The sequence below is a fragment of the Apteryx rowi genome, unplaced genomic scaffold (assembly GCF_003343035.1).
Source record: "Apteryx rowi isolate R43461 unplaced genomic scaffold, aptRow1 scaffold_6, whole genome shotgun sequence".
In the NCBI taxonomy this organism is placed as follows: domain Eukaryota; kingdom Metazoa; phylum Chordata; class Aves; order Apterygiformes; family Apterygidae; genus Apteryx; species Apteryx rowi.
In genome coordinates this window covers 902,661-916,822 of record NW_020450871.1, presented here as the reverse complement: position 1 = coordinate 916,822, position 14,162 = coordinate 902,661, and the positions used below count along the sequence as shown (strand labels likewise).

Here is a 14,162-nt window from a genome sequence, read left to right as displayed (position 1 = left end):
CAGACATTTGCTTGGCTGAATCAGGAGATGATATAGAGGATCCCACACATTTCCAAAGCATTTTGAGACCTGCATAAGAAGTGTTCATCTTAATTAACATATATAATTAGCACTCAGCCTTTCAGTCTAAGTTGGGTCCTTTGGGGACAAGGTGAACATTATCTGCATCAAAATCAATTAGCTGAATTGAAGAGCAGCTGAGAACTGCCATGATTATTTGTTTTTTGCTGTTTCCCCCCCTCCCCATCTTTTTATCTCATCATTTCCCTCGCCCTGCAGTGAGTTTTTTTTTTTTAAATAAACCTTTTCAAGACAGGATCCAATGATACAATAAATTTTGAGAGTTCATTAATTGCTATGATGGTCTCAGTAAGTTTTATAAGGCCTTCAGGATGCATTTCTGAAGGCCTTTTATCTGTGTATTTTGCCCTTTCAGGGACATACCGATTTGGCTAGCTGACCAGTGAATAACAGTATTTCTTTTCCATATGCAGAGTTCTTGGCAGATAATCAAATCACTAACTACATTTTTGAAGTCACTTTCATAATTTTAATTATTTCCTTGTGATACATGTTGTTAAGTAACCTCTGTGGTCAGAAAAACAGGTTTTATTATATTCTGAGTAATATCCTTTGAACAGATGTTTCTCCTTTCACTTTGGGGCCTGCTCACTTTGCCAAGCAATTTTAGCCATTTCTTTACAACTTGGGAGTCTTGCAAAGTGTGCATCTGCTCTGAAAAGTGACCCTGCAAAACAGAAAATAAAAGGGAAGTGTGAAACCTCGCATTTGTCTTGAATTAGTGACAACCTCTCAAATTTGTTCAATCTAAAAGTGATCATTGTTCAGCATTACCAATTCACAGTGGATCCTGAAAAGCAGCATGCAGCCAGCACGAGAGAAAGCTGGACAAGTCACTGATGCTGATACTGGTGACCCAGAACCTCTTGAAAGGGAATCTCCAAGAGCTTAAAATTTGCATCAAAACTCAATTTTTGCTGCAAAGGAAAGGTTAGCTGCTCCCTTCCATTTTGCACTAAATAATGCAAAATCCTCATCCGATAGCAACAACATCACTGATTTCAGACTGCTGCTGCTTATAACAAATCACATCTCAGTCCATATTCATGAGGTTTGATTTACTGTGATAATTATCCTGTCTTCATTGTTTGTGTAAAGTATCTTATGCACAGGGAATGTATTTAACTGTTTAACTTCAGCAGTAATGAGTCCATTATCATAGAGCAAGCCATAAATCAGAGTTTTATAGCAGAGCAAAGCTGAAAGGCAAAGTGTCTGCAATGAGAAGGGAACCTAAGCCAAAGTGAGATCCTTGTTTACAGATGAGTGTGCCATATAGCAATTATAGATGAGTGACAGCTCTCCCCCAGCCATCACTGTCTGGAACATGAAAGCAGTTTTGGGGTACTGGCCCAAATGCAAAAACCAAGGATTTTTTCTTATTCCTATTGTTACACTTTGTTTCAAACTATACTAGAGACAATTAGGGACAATGGATGCACAGCTTCAAGCACAAATAGCCCTCTGCACAGAAACACAACACAACCAACATGTTCTGTGCAGTTGTCCAAGTGTTCGAGCTCTAGGCTTTCCCACTGATTGGAGTGGGGGTCTTGTTCTCCAGGATGGATGTCAGCTCAACACAGTCCGCAGGCAAGCATTTGGGACTTGGAAACAAAGAACATGCATCATCTTCGGGCATAAGGGAGCTGAACCTACGCTTTAGCCCCAGGGAGATGTGTATGTTACATGCAGCTCACACTGCAAGGGGCAATCACAGCAGTCGATCATGAAGCAGCTTTGGGGCATTCAAATCGCATTGAAATTTCCTCGTAATATTGTTGACATCCCTCAGAAAACCAGTAGCTTTTTCATCACCTAACTGCACTCCAGATTAGGGCATGGCTTTCTGAAGGCACCTGCCTCCTTTCCACTCTGAATAGAGGAATCTGCATTTCTGAGGTAGGATGAAACCCTTCCCAAGGCACAGGATTCACAGCAGGTTACTGTGCAACACTGGGGTCTCCCCAGTACCTCCCACAGGTTCATGGACCCAAGCCTGGAGTCAGAATGGCCTCTCTGACTTGTGCTCTACAAGGCGATTCCTTCTAGCTTCCAAAACGACAGAAGATTTTTCAAAAGCAATCCTCTTCGGCACACACTCTGAGATGCTTTAAAGGGGCTGGATACTTTTAGATTGGGTATTCAGTGAAAAAGCTCTTCAAATGCAGCAAATGTTTAGTTGGCTGGCCAAATTAAAAAAAAATCCACCAAAACTTAAACCCCATCATTTAGAATGAAATATTTTTGGTGATCCAAAATAAATTCAAGTCTAGTGACAAAGCATCATCTTGAAGCAGTGGAAATGAAAAGCTTAGAACTCTTTTCTCCCCCCTGCCACCAAAACTTCTTGCCAAATTCAGCACAGATAAGCATTGTTGACACATATCCAGTTTACAGAATGAACCATTTGACCAAAAAATGCAACTTTTTGGCCAAAAAAATCATCTACTCAAACTCTGAAAACATGGGCATCCAATATGACAGCTGCTTCTGGAAAGCTTGGCCCACAAAAACTACATTGCTCACAGAAATACAATTGCAATTAGAAGCCTCAGGCCTTTCCACTCCCTTCTGCTTTAACATGTCTTTTCAACTGTTCCCCCAAAATCTGAAAATACTGAAAGAGCAGAGGTGATGGCAGACAGGCAAGCAAGGATATCAGTAACATCCCAGGTAAAACAGGCTCTTTAGACCATGGGGTAAACATTCCTGAGCTGTCGTTTGGTAAGGAACTTGGCTGAAGTATCCTGACATATAACCCAAGTGTCCCAGCAACAAAGCAAGAAAAACAGGCCAAAAAGAGGCCCGCATTTATACTAATCCCAGTGAAAGCCCTGCTAACAGGAAGACATGTGAGCAGGAACTAAGAGGAATGGCCCTGCCAGTTTTGTCCTGCTAGTAGGTTCCAGGGTGGCCTTTTATGCTTACTCTAAGGAAAAGCAAGTGTCTCATCTTAGTGTCTCATCTCCTCAAAGAGGATCTCTTCTCGACTGACTGATTAGTACAGACTAGGAGGGACTCTACGCTCATTCTTGTATTTGGCCATAGCAGAACTGCATTGAAGTGCCTGTCATTTTTCCTTTAATACAAATGGAAGATGTGTGGTTCCCATTACAGATTTAGCTGAAGGATTTCCAGGCGAGGGAAAATTCCTCAGGGAAGGATTTCAACCATCACAGAGGCTGAAACAATGTGATGTGGGTAACAGCTGCGGAGCAGATCAGGGCACTGAACAATGGTCTGCACAGGAATGGGACAAATGAACCTTCCCCTTTCTGAACCTGAAGTCTGACCCCAAGGTCCGAATCTCCTCAGCTGACCCATTTACAGGCACAGCTAGCAGGGGTACAGATCCCCGCAGAAGCAGAGTCAACAACATGGAGACAAAATGAGCTCCTCATCAGCACACAGCACATGGTCAAAATTAATAAATCATTGATTAGATTGAGATAAATCTTGGAAGCTCGCAGGGGCTTCTTTGACATGAGGGAGCACAGAAGAGGGAGGTGGCCTGGAGCATTTGGCTTTCACTGCCTGCTATCATACCAGCAGAGGCAGCCTGCCATCACATTAGGGGGAAAGTATCCCAGAAGGTCAAAGGAGGAAATGGGTGGCAAACCCCCACCTTCCCACCCCAAACTTGTTCTTTTTTTTCCCCTGAGCAAGGCAATATTTCTTGGTCATCTGCATGTTCATGGCTGTAACACTCCTGGCTTTGGTGAGACCAGGTGCAATGAGAAGTTCTCCATCTAGAATGAGCAATCAAGATCACAGAGCAAACTTGCTGCTGCTGACGGTTCCTTTAATGCTTCTCTATTTCAAGACATCTTTCTTTGAGAAGGTGATTCGGCTTTTCCTTTCTTGGGCATTCTCATCATGTTGTTTGCCTGCTGGGCTGTCTTCAGCTTTTGCAAACACAACCAACCCTTTTTTTTTTTTTTGACAGCAGTAAGGGGGCTGCTGAAAGCAAAACAGTCTCCACTGAGAATTCCCTCACTGGGGCCTTCTGATGGTGGGCCAGAGATATGTTACTTGTATGACTTGATTAACTTGTTAACTGAAATGTCTTCTTACAGAAATGCCTCATAGAAGCAATATGCACTCAAAAAAACATAAGCCAGAAAGAGTCACGCATCTGAGAGCTGCATCAAAGGACTAATTTCCAGAGAGTCTTCCATTAAGGAAGACTCTTAGGAAATGTAGCCGCTTCTGGAATACAACATATGAGAAAAGCCATGGAAAAAGTAACTCTATTATCAGGAACATCTAGCCACCTCGAATTGCCAGACAAGCCTTCTGTCCCTTGAAGACTGCACATTTTCTGAAAGTCCCTACATATTTGCTCTCTAAGTTCAGTTCATCCAACTACATCCTGGAAGGAGGTATATAAGAACAGCTGTTTTCTAGACCTCTTTAGTTCTGCCTAGTAGATGGTTATGGCTATTTCAATTTTGCCTCACTGATTTTGCCTCCTAATGTAAGGTGCTTTTGCAGGTCTTTCATTTCTGAAAGTCAAACATGAAATCATCCAAGCAATGGTTCTGCAGTTTGCAAAGTAGCCTAAATCATCTTTTTTCTTCCCAAACTGTGTATCTTAGCAACCATTCAACCCCCCTCTTTTACAATACTGTTTCTGCACTCAGGCTTGGCCACACAGACTGCTGGACAGGAAGGTGGCAGTGTTTTGGTTGCCCCAGTGAGACACTGTTGGTAATTCACATTAAATTGGACTTTAGTTAGGTGGGTAATTCATCATTTGCAGTGCGACAACAATACCTGTAATTACTGCTCTTACTGTTGCTGCTGAGTTCATGTGCAATAAAGGGATCTTAATATCATGCCAAACCTCACAGTTAATTTAGGTTCTATCTCCTTTCATTTATTCTGTAATAAGCTAATTAGTTCATATAATTTGCCATTGAACGTGCCTTTGTAACAAATATATACATGAATTAGCCTATTACACAACAAATGAGGGGAATCGAAACATGAATCATTTGCAAGATTACATAAGGAATTATTATCCTTTCAAACACCCATGGATGCAGCCATCATCTTTATTACTTTACGACTTAATTATTTGTGCTGGCTTGGCTCTCCTGTTTGATGCCTCTGACTTACTCTTCTCCTCAGAAGGTCAACAACACATTTCACATTGTTTGGTGGGTCCCACTGCCATGTGCCAGGTTACTTGCAAGTTTAGGATTACCACCATGAAGTTAATTGCCTTCCAGCTGCCCTTCCCTCCTATTCTGAATTCTGTGGGGTCTCCAAGACTCCTTCCCCTGTGACATTTTGTAAGGTCCTTGAAACGAATTTTAATTACACCATGTGCTTTTCTGAATGCCTTCCTCTGCCCTCAGGATGGCTTGCGTTTTGCTCCCTCTCTTGTCTTGGCCATACTGCTAGCCTCCTGCCTTGGCACACAGTTCACATGGATGCTTTAGAATAGGGACATTAGATCTCCCTCTCAGAGTCTGCTTTTGGCTTTGGTTTTGTGCAGTGGGCACAGTATAAAAATATGCCCTTAGAAACTCTTGAGAATGGCTTGCAGTCACTGCACTTACAAGCCTCCTTTCCAATAGCTCTTAAACCATGCTAGGTTTCCAACTCATTTGGGATAAGTCATGAACGATGCTCTATCCAGCTGAGTCCTAAGATTGCCATTATGCAAACTGGAGGCTTGCCAGACCATGAGGTTCAGTCCTCCATTATAACTCTTGCAAACAAGTATTGCGTATTCATTATTCCCCAGAAGGGATCAGGGCAATTGGATCAGTCTCATCCAGAAGACAGCAGAATGCCTCCTACCCAGTAATTCAATATCAATTCACAGGGAAGTTCCTGGACTACTAAAACCATCAGTTCTAGTTTCTGCATTACTTTGAGGCCTCATCTAACTGCTGACCTGTGCCACCCATCTTCAAATATTAAATGTAATAAGAGCGCAACTCAATAGGCTTATTTGTTAAATGCTCTCTGCTTACAGCAATTGTTTTGATTTAATATCTAACTTCTTGCAGTAATACTTTATTCTTTCTGTAGCACGGTTAAGCAATCATCTTACTCCCAACAGCTACTTCTTTACCTGGGGTAATATTGTTTTCAGTTTCTGAAAGCTTAGAATGAAAGCATTCAATGGAATAAAGACGTAAGAGCAGCCTTTGGCTGGAAATGCTTTTTAGTATTTAGATGGCCTAAGCAGCACTAAAACCAAGCATAAACTTCCTGGCATCTGCAAGCAGGATGTCAAGTGTTCTTTGGATAATATATCCAACTTTGCCATACCTTCTGTTCTTCCCAAAGGAATTAGTTCAAATGTTTGCTGCGGCTGATGAGCTCTTCCTGGGTTAAACCTGTACACTTCCAGACCACACATGCCCATGCAATGAAATCCCTACATGAAATGAAGGCTTACCACCTGCAGAGAGACTCTGGAAGTAAAAAAGGAAGCAGGACCACTAAAGATGCACTTGGTCATTTTTAATGGACTAGCACAGGGACTCTGCAACCCATCGGCCTCTGCCCTTTCTCTGGAAAGAACCTTGCTGCCTACTGGTGGGAGCCAGATGGGACTTCTTGAGCATGTCCACCAAGCTCTGTCAGAGATATGCAACAGCAAAAGAAAAAAAAAAGGAAGAATGCAAATGCAGCTAGAGACTAACTACCATTCTCACTTTGAATTCCCTCTTTCCTTTATGCAGTGCTCACTACCAGTCAGGAATATTCAAAATTACCATGGCAGCTCCTCTCTTTAGGCATTAATTCCAAGCAGGTACCAAAGCATTTTTAAAAACTTAGCCTAGTAGAGGCCTGGGATCTATTTGAACCTTTCTGGATTTGGTTTAGAACCTCTGACACCAACAGCAGTGTGATTCAATGTGTGCTGTTGTGGCAACATGAGAGCAAATAAGATGCTCAGAACGAGCAATTGTCCCTTACAACTCCCAAATGAAAGTTAAAAGTTATTAAGTTCAATGTAATATGAAACTAGAAAGAAATTCAGAAGAGAAAGTTAGACCTGTGAATGGGTAGTTTATTAGTCATTAACAAAACTAAAAGGAGATTGTGTTTCTCATTTGGGAATAGGTGTCACCTACACTTCAAGACAACTAAATAAAACAAAGCATCTAGCTGAAAGCATAAAAATTCATACTAAAATAATAGAAAGTGCCAATTAAAAATGGAAGATGGTATACAGATAATTTCAAATAGGCTAACCCTAAGAGACCATAGCCCCTGGACTGTGTATATTATCTAATGTTCCAGAGCCACAAATACTTTGGACATGCTTCAGTCTCTTAAGTGTTTGTTACCTGCGATCTGTAAAGATTCCCCCAATCTGACCCAGAAGCACATCGAAGTCCAGTGATGGGCTGCACAGGTGTGGATCAACAAGGACTCAAACCCCACACAAGCAGGTACCTCCTCACATGCGCTCTAGCCAGAACAGTCTGCTAGGATTACCTATTCCCACCTCCAGCATACCATGCTACGCAATACGAACCAGTAATTCTAGGATCAAGCCTAAACCACATCATCGAGCCAGACCCTACATTTCAGAATATTGAGTCTTGTTTCAAGAACTTGGACAACGCCCTCCATTTCTTGATATTACAGCAATGGATAATTGACTGCAGCCCTCAAAAACCCATGCCTTATTTCAACCCTGGGATTTATCCGGGTCTGAGTGGCAGCACTAGAACTTGCTACACTTTTGTCTGCCAGATTAAGAAGTATTTTCCCTCTCCTCTAAAATGCACTGAAAAACAGCTATTCTTTTCCTCTCTCCAAATGCTCTCTTGGAGCATTTCTGCAGGTTGTCCAATTCATTTACTTGATGTGTTTTTATCTGCAGTTTCATGCTAGTGCAAGCAAATTCCTTTTGCCACTGATGTATCCATCAAAATCCTTCCAAGCAAGGGATGACAAAACAAAAAGAAAAATCTTTAGGAAAATCCTACCTGAAAAATAGCTATCCAGGCGTAGCCAATATTATCAAAATTAATAGCTCCGTTGTGTGGGTTTACATCCCCTGCCATGCATACATTGTAATACTGGTTCCAGTTTATGCAGGCATTCCTGCTGCTGAAGTCAGGGTTGTATAAACTCGGAGTGTAGGAGTCCATGCTCAAGGTGCACTCCACCTTGTACTCCTTCCTGTTTGGGATGTTGGAGCATTTCTGCATGCCGTTTTCACGATGGGATGAGCAGATGAACGGATTCTCCTCTGCTTCGTCTGTCCGGTAGTACGGATGCAGGAAGGTCAGGTTGTATGTCCTGAAGAAGAAAGAAAGAAGGGTGAGAACAAATGGAGCACCCCCTCTTCCACCAGCAGCAAAGGTGCCGCTTCCTGCCCCTGGTTCAGGTGCAGCAGCCGTCCTGCAGTGCAAGTCCAACACCCACAGCTCAGGACATGAAGCAGCTTAGGAGGAGCAAGATGCTAGTAAGCACTCTTCCAAATATACACCATTTGGAAATCACTCATTGGGTGCATTGCAGACACCTGAAAAGTCTGAAGGCTCACATGCAGTTGACAGGATTAGCATCAAGGAAGAAACTTGGGGGCAGGGGGTCACTGAAAAAAACACCTCTCCCTGGCTTCCTCACCTGGAAGTCTTTGCTTGCTCTCCTTTGTTTCCTTCAGAGCATTAGCCAGCAAAACTTCACTGCTGCTGCCTCTTCCTATTGCCAAAAATAAGGCCCTTATTTTGTCAGTAGATGGACAAGGCTCCAGAGACAGCCCAGCTCTGGAAGTGGCTCCCCTTCTGCCCAAGAAACCCTAACCCCAGAGCCTCATTGCAGATTCCCCTCTCATTTTGCCCTGTCAGACTGGGGACAGTAAGTCACATCTGAGACTTCAGCCCCCACCTTCACCTATGCAGCTTTTTGCTTACAGCATCCTGTAAGGCTCCAGTGATCTTTCAGTTAAAGGAGCCTGAGGTTTCCAGGTCAACAGATGAGGCAAGATGGGTGAAGGTGAAATAAGGAGGTATGCAGGTGGGGGGAAGGGAGGGAATGACTATAAAAGCAGCCTGGGTGCTTCCCAAAAATCTAGAGCTGGTAACTTTTTGTTCCCAACTCAGGAGTCTAGGATAGCTCTCCTGATGCTCAGAACATGCTTCAGACAAGCAGAAAACAAAGCAGCTTTTCAATAAATTTGCCCCTCAGCACGTCTCCAGGATGAGCGAGCTGAACTTTAACAAGGAGAGACCCAGCCACAGGCCATCTCAAACTCTTTCTGTACTTACATAAGAAAAGAAAGAGCCCACATTAACGGGAACTGTATGCTTATTGCAGATCTGATTTAATTGGCCTGGATAAAGTTTATGGCTCCGTACAACGATAAGCAAGTGCTCTAATTGCAGCATGGCAGGGATGTGCCTTTTCCCAAGCCCTGTTCTGGGGCAGGTCAGCAAACAAGCGGAGACCAGGACTTTTCATGCTGTTTGATTAGCATTTGTGCAGATCCCCTGACGCTCACACTGCTGAAGTGCTGCTCAAAACAAGGTGCAAAGTCCTAGAGCAGACTATCTGCTACATTCAGAGCTGCAGGGATCTAAGATGCTATGTAATCAGGCAGGAGATAAGGGAAAAGGCAACGCAGAAACTATATGACCAAGCAAGATGTGGGTAGAAGACAGGCAGGTAATTCTTCAAGACAGGACAGCCGTATCTTTAGCTGTTTCTGAATGTTCCTGACCACTGAATAAATTTGGCTCTGATGATTGCCAGGCTGCTGTTATTCTGTACGATTGTTTGGGATTGTTTTCTCCTTAAAGTGCAGTTACTGAGTGACTGCTGCTTTGCTCAGAAGGTCTTAGGGGAGCAAATACTGCTGGGCAGAGCTGAGGGGAAAAATTAACCCTGAACAATCTTTCCTGGGGAATTTGGTTCTCCCTCCATCAAGGAATTGCTTGAGATGAGTTTTGACTGTTCATCCAGCTTCAGGAATACACAAGTCAGTCAGATGAATTAGGCATTGTTCACTGGTGATTAAACTTATTTGCCTGTTATTCCCCTCCCATTGCACAGTGGTCCCACACCTTTAGACAAAACCGTCAGATCTTTCTCCCAGTTTCTATGTCTTAGATCCAAGAGACGATCAAGAAACACTTTCAAAAAAAGGTTTTCCTCCACGAGTGCCTAAAATCCCTTCCTCCTTCCCCCCTCCGTGAACCGGTTTTGCTTGAAGGAAAATTTCCATATAAAACAAGCTGAAGAAAAGACTGAGCACTGCTAGTGCTGTGTTTGCTAGAAGATCAGATACTACAACTGCCGGAATTTGTTGCACAGAGGGGGGTAGCGTGGAGGCCTGTAAAGGATTAAAATGCACTGAGGAGCAGGGATGCGTCTGGGAGCGCTACAGACTATGTGCAAAGACAGCCGGGGGACTTGAGAGAAGAAAGAGGGAGGAGGAGAAGACACACATGAGAAGCAACTTCTCTTGGCTCACGAGCAGCAGGCAGAGCCCCGGCATCTGCGCTTTGGTGCAAGTGGAGCAAGGTGGGAGCTGCGCAGGGGCAGCGGGTCCCAGGCCAGTTACTGCTTCTGCATGTCCTGCTCCAGCAGCCTGATTTCCATCCGCTCACTGGGAACAGTGCAGGGAAAGTGCCTGTCCCGCGCAACGTGGCAGGGAGAAGGCAGACGGCTCTGGGGGCTGAGAGCGAGGGGAGAGGCTCGGTGTGGATGTGAAGGGCTCCTGCTGCCTTGAAGCTGGTGGGGCTGCACCTCTCAGCACAGTGGGACTCCAGCCGCGATGGCTCTGCTCTCAGCCACACTCACCGGGCCTTGGCTGACCCCACCACAGTGCTTCTTGCCCAGCTCGCCAGGGAGGACAGCCTGGACCAGCCCCCTCCCAGCAAGGTGCAGAGACCCCATACTGGTCATACTGGCATACGACCTGCTTCCCTGAGGGCTGACTTCATCACTCTTGAAACCAGGGCTCTCATGGGTTACAACTAATGAACTATTTTATGAGTCCTTAAGGTGATGGCAGAAGAGATGTCTGTCTTTTGTTATCTTCTCAAAGTGTCTGGACCTCCAGCTCAGGCACCACAGGTCTCCATGACACTCAAACCCCAGCATGATATGACATGAAAACCCAAGGCTTTGCCTCCGGGTGGGCAGCTCAGTGCACAAACTCAGCGCTTGCAGCAGGGAGAGCAAGTCTCAGACCCTGGACAGCCTGCAACCCTGAAACTATGCACACCCTCGTGAGCTGGCACGTCACTTGCTCCAATTTCCCTTAAAGCGATGCTGGCCAAGGCTTCGACCTGGATGCGCCATTCCAGATGACAAACTCTTTTATAACTGATCATCCAGGAAAACCTGCTCCAGTGCCAGGTAAAGCTGTGAAACTCAACAAAAACTCATTTCCTTTGCTGCCATAGAAGCAACACCCCATCGCAACACCGGCAGCAGGAATTTCCTGATTGCTAACGGCCTTCGGCAGCAGCAAGGGAAGGGAAGGCTCAGCACGCCATAACTCATGGGCCAGAGTAATTAGGATTCTACCCAGAGCAAAGCTGGACTTGCAGAGGGAAAGGGACCATCTGGAGGGATGATTGGATAATTAGTGGCTACGGCTGCACAAGCTCCTTTCCGAGAGCAGTTTCATCTTTAGATGCAGACACACACCCCGTGCCAAAAACACTGACCATTGAAAAAGTGCTCACACAGAAGGGCTGACATGTAAGCATGGTGCTCCGCTCAGCCCTCGGACTCGAGCTGCCCCGAGAGCCGTCTCTCCCACTGCAGTACAATATACAGACACCTGACATGCAGCACAACACGCGAGTCTGCAGCTGCCTGCCCTCCCAGCGGCCTGACTAATACTCATTCATTGTTCCAGATTAATCATCTTAATTTCAGCCCTCAAAGGCAATCGCTAATCTCTCAATATGCCCACCCCAGCTGGGCAGCGGGCGGCGGATGCAGCTAGCTGGAGAGCAGCCTGCCTGCCAGGTCAGCTGCAGCGGGGGTACCCAGAGCATCGTTCGAGGGAGGGCACGCCGCCAGGCTGGGGAGCGATGGGACCCGCTCCCCTCCCATGCAACGCTTCTCTGTTCACTAGACATTGTAATTGGAAAGGCCCTTTATGAGCCACATACACAGATCTTGGAGGCTGCACGTCGCCCATGAGTCACAGTTTAGGAAGCCTTGGGCTGAAGGAGAAATACCGCCTGCAGACACTCTGCCTTGGGCTGTGATCTAACAGGCTGTGCAGGGAAGATCTGAGCATAGACCCTCTGGGAGAAGCCAAGGGAACACCACACTTCGGTAACTGTGGGAGGAAAATAAACCTAGCAAAATAAAGCACAGCTTGACTGACAAGGCCTGATTCAGTTCTGCTGCTGCCTGACTGGTTTCATCTTCCCTGCTCTTTGCTTTGCTTGTTTTTGCACCTGCTCCCCAAAATCACTAACTAAAAGGAAGTCCTCCCCACAACAGGCCAAAATCAACCCTCTTGTGCCTGTTCAGATCAAGGCTGATTTCTGCCCAGTCCTTTTCAAGCCTTTCTACCTTTTGGTACTGCCCTGGGCACAGAGAGACACCACGAGCATCCATCCTGGAGTCTGTGCCAGCACGGCTCTCTGCTTTCCCCAAATGTAGTGGGGAAGAGACACACGAACTGACCGCAAGTACAGCAAATTCAAGACCTTTTTCTATTTCTTGGTTTGAAAACCCAGCTGGCAAAATCAAAAAGGGTAAGGAAGAAAGGACAAGGATGAGAAGCAAAAAAAAGCATTGCTGAATGAGTGAGAACCCCTAACATCCACCAAATGAACGCTACTCTGCCAAGACCACCTACCTCCATGCGCAGGAAAGGCCAATCTGACTTCCTTGTTACTTGCCAACAGGCACAGTCTGAATAACTTATTAATGGTAATGAATCCACTAATTGTGAGACCCTTGTGCTCAGGGGAAAAGACATGAGAAACTAAGCCCCAGAATGGATCTTGTTATCATATTAGAAAGGATTAACACCCCTTTCTCGGCCAGTTGCCCGGTGCACATCTTTCTCTGGGCTTGCAGCAGCTTTGCAATATATTTCCCCCTCTCAGGCGTGATCCCAGTCCCTGGGCATGCTCATGTGCAGGAAGGACAGCGCTGGAGCAGAAATGCCTGTTCTCTCCTATGCAAAAGGTACTGAACAATTCCCTGCCCCATCTGCCCCCAAGGCTCAGGCCTGACCCAGCACAACCATCCCACGTGGGACATCACTTGCAAGGCGAGCATGGTACCTGCTCTGACCACAATCCTCCACAGTGCTTAGAGCCTTCAGCTTCCCATGGAGCAAAGGGAAAGAGGAAAGGTAGGGAAAGGCAAAGGAAACTCAGCGCTAAGGAGGATCAGTTCCCTCCGAGGAGGCTCCTCTCCGCAGGAGACCCTGCTGACAAACCAACCAGCACAGAGCGATACCAGAAGGAGCAATTAAGCAACACTCAGAAGTACCTTTCAAACAAACTCAGAGCTGTCTGCCTTGGCTGTATGTGCCTTCTCGCAGCTCTACAAAAACCAAGGAACCAAAGGCAGTACAATGCCAAGCAGGTACGGAGTTAATTAAGACCAAAGTGCTCACATTAAAACTGTCCTGCAGCATTAGATAAACACAAAACACTTCACAGCTCTCTTCCCCCTCCTGCTTCCAACCCACCGAGCTCCTTGAAAGGTTCCGATGAGGAGGATAACATTCCTCTGCATAATGGCACACAAGCGAAAAGCAGCCCCAGCAACAACCACCCAGACAAGCTGGGGGTGACCCAATTCCTTTATTTACAGTGACAGCAGCTCCTGCTGGCAGGAGGGAGCCAGAGGGGCTGCACGGAGGAGACAAATGTCCTGGAGATCTTACAGATAAACTGCTGGTCATGCTCACCCTTCTCACGCACACACGCAGAGCCTTCCTCTGGCAGTCCAACCAAAGAGCCCTTGTGAAATTCCCTCTCCAGTTTCCACCATCAGGGATCTCCTGTGCTTACTCCTGTAGCAGTAGAGACCATCCTGGTACTGCTGTTCCCTGCTGTTTTACCCTGGTCTTATTGGAGAAAGGAAAATAGCACTGCCTGTACAAA

General features: G+C 45.6%; 1 protein-coding gene across 1 annotated transcript in view; it reads right to left on the bottom strand.

Moving 5' to 3' along the window:
- CACNA1H (calcium voltage-gated channel subunit alpha1 H) overlaps positions 1-14,162 on the bottom strand; it is a 253,608-nt gene that overhangs the window by 100,037 nt on the left and 139,409 nt on the right. The window contains exon 6 of the mRNA XM_026083083.1: positions 8,049-8,364. Within this exon, the coding sequence (XP_025938868.1) occupies positions 8,049-8,364 (316 nt within the window). The remainder of the gene's footprint in view (positions 1-8,048; positions 8,365-14,162) is intronic.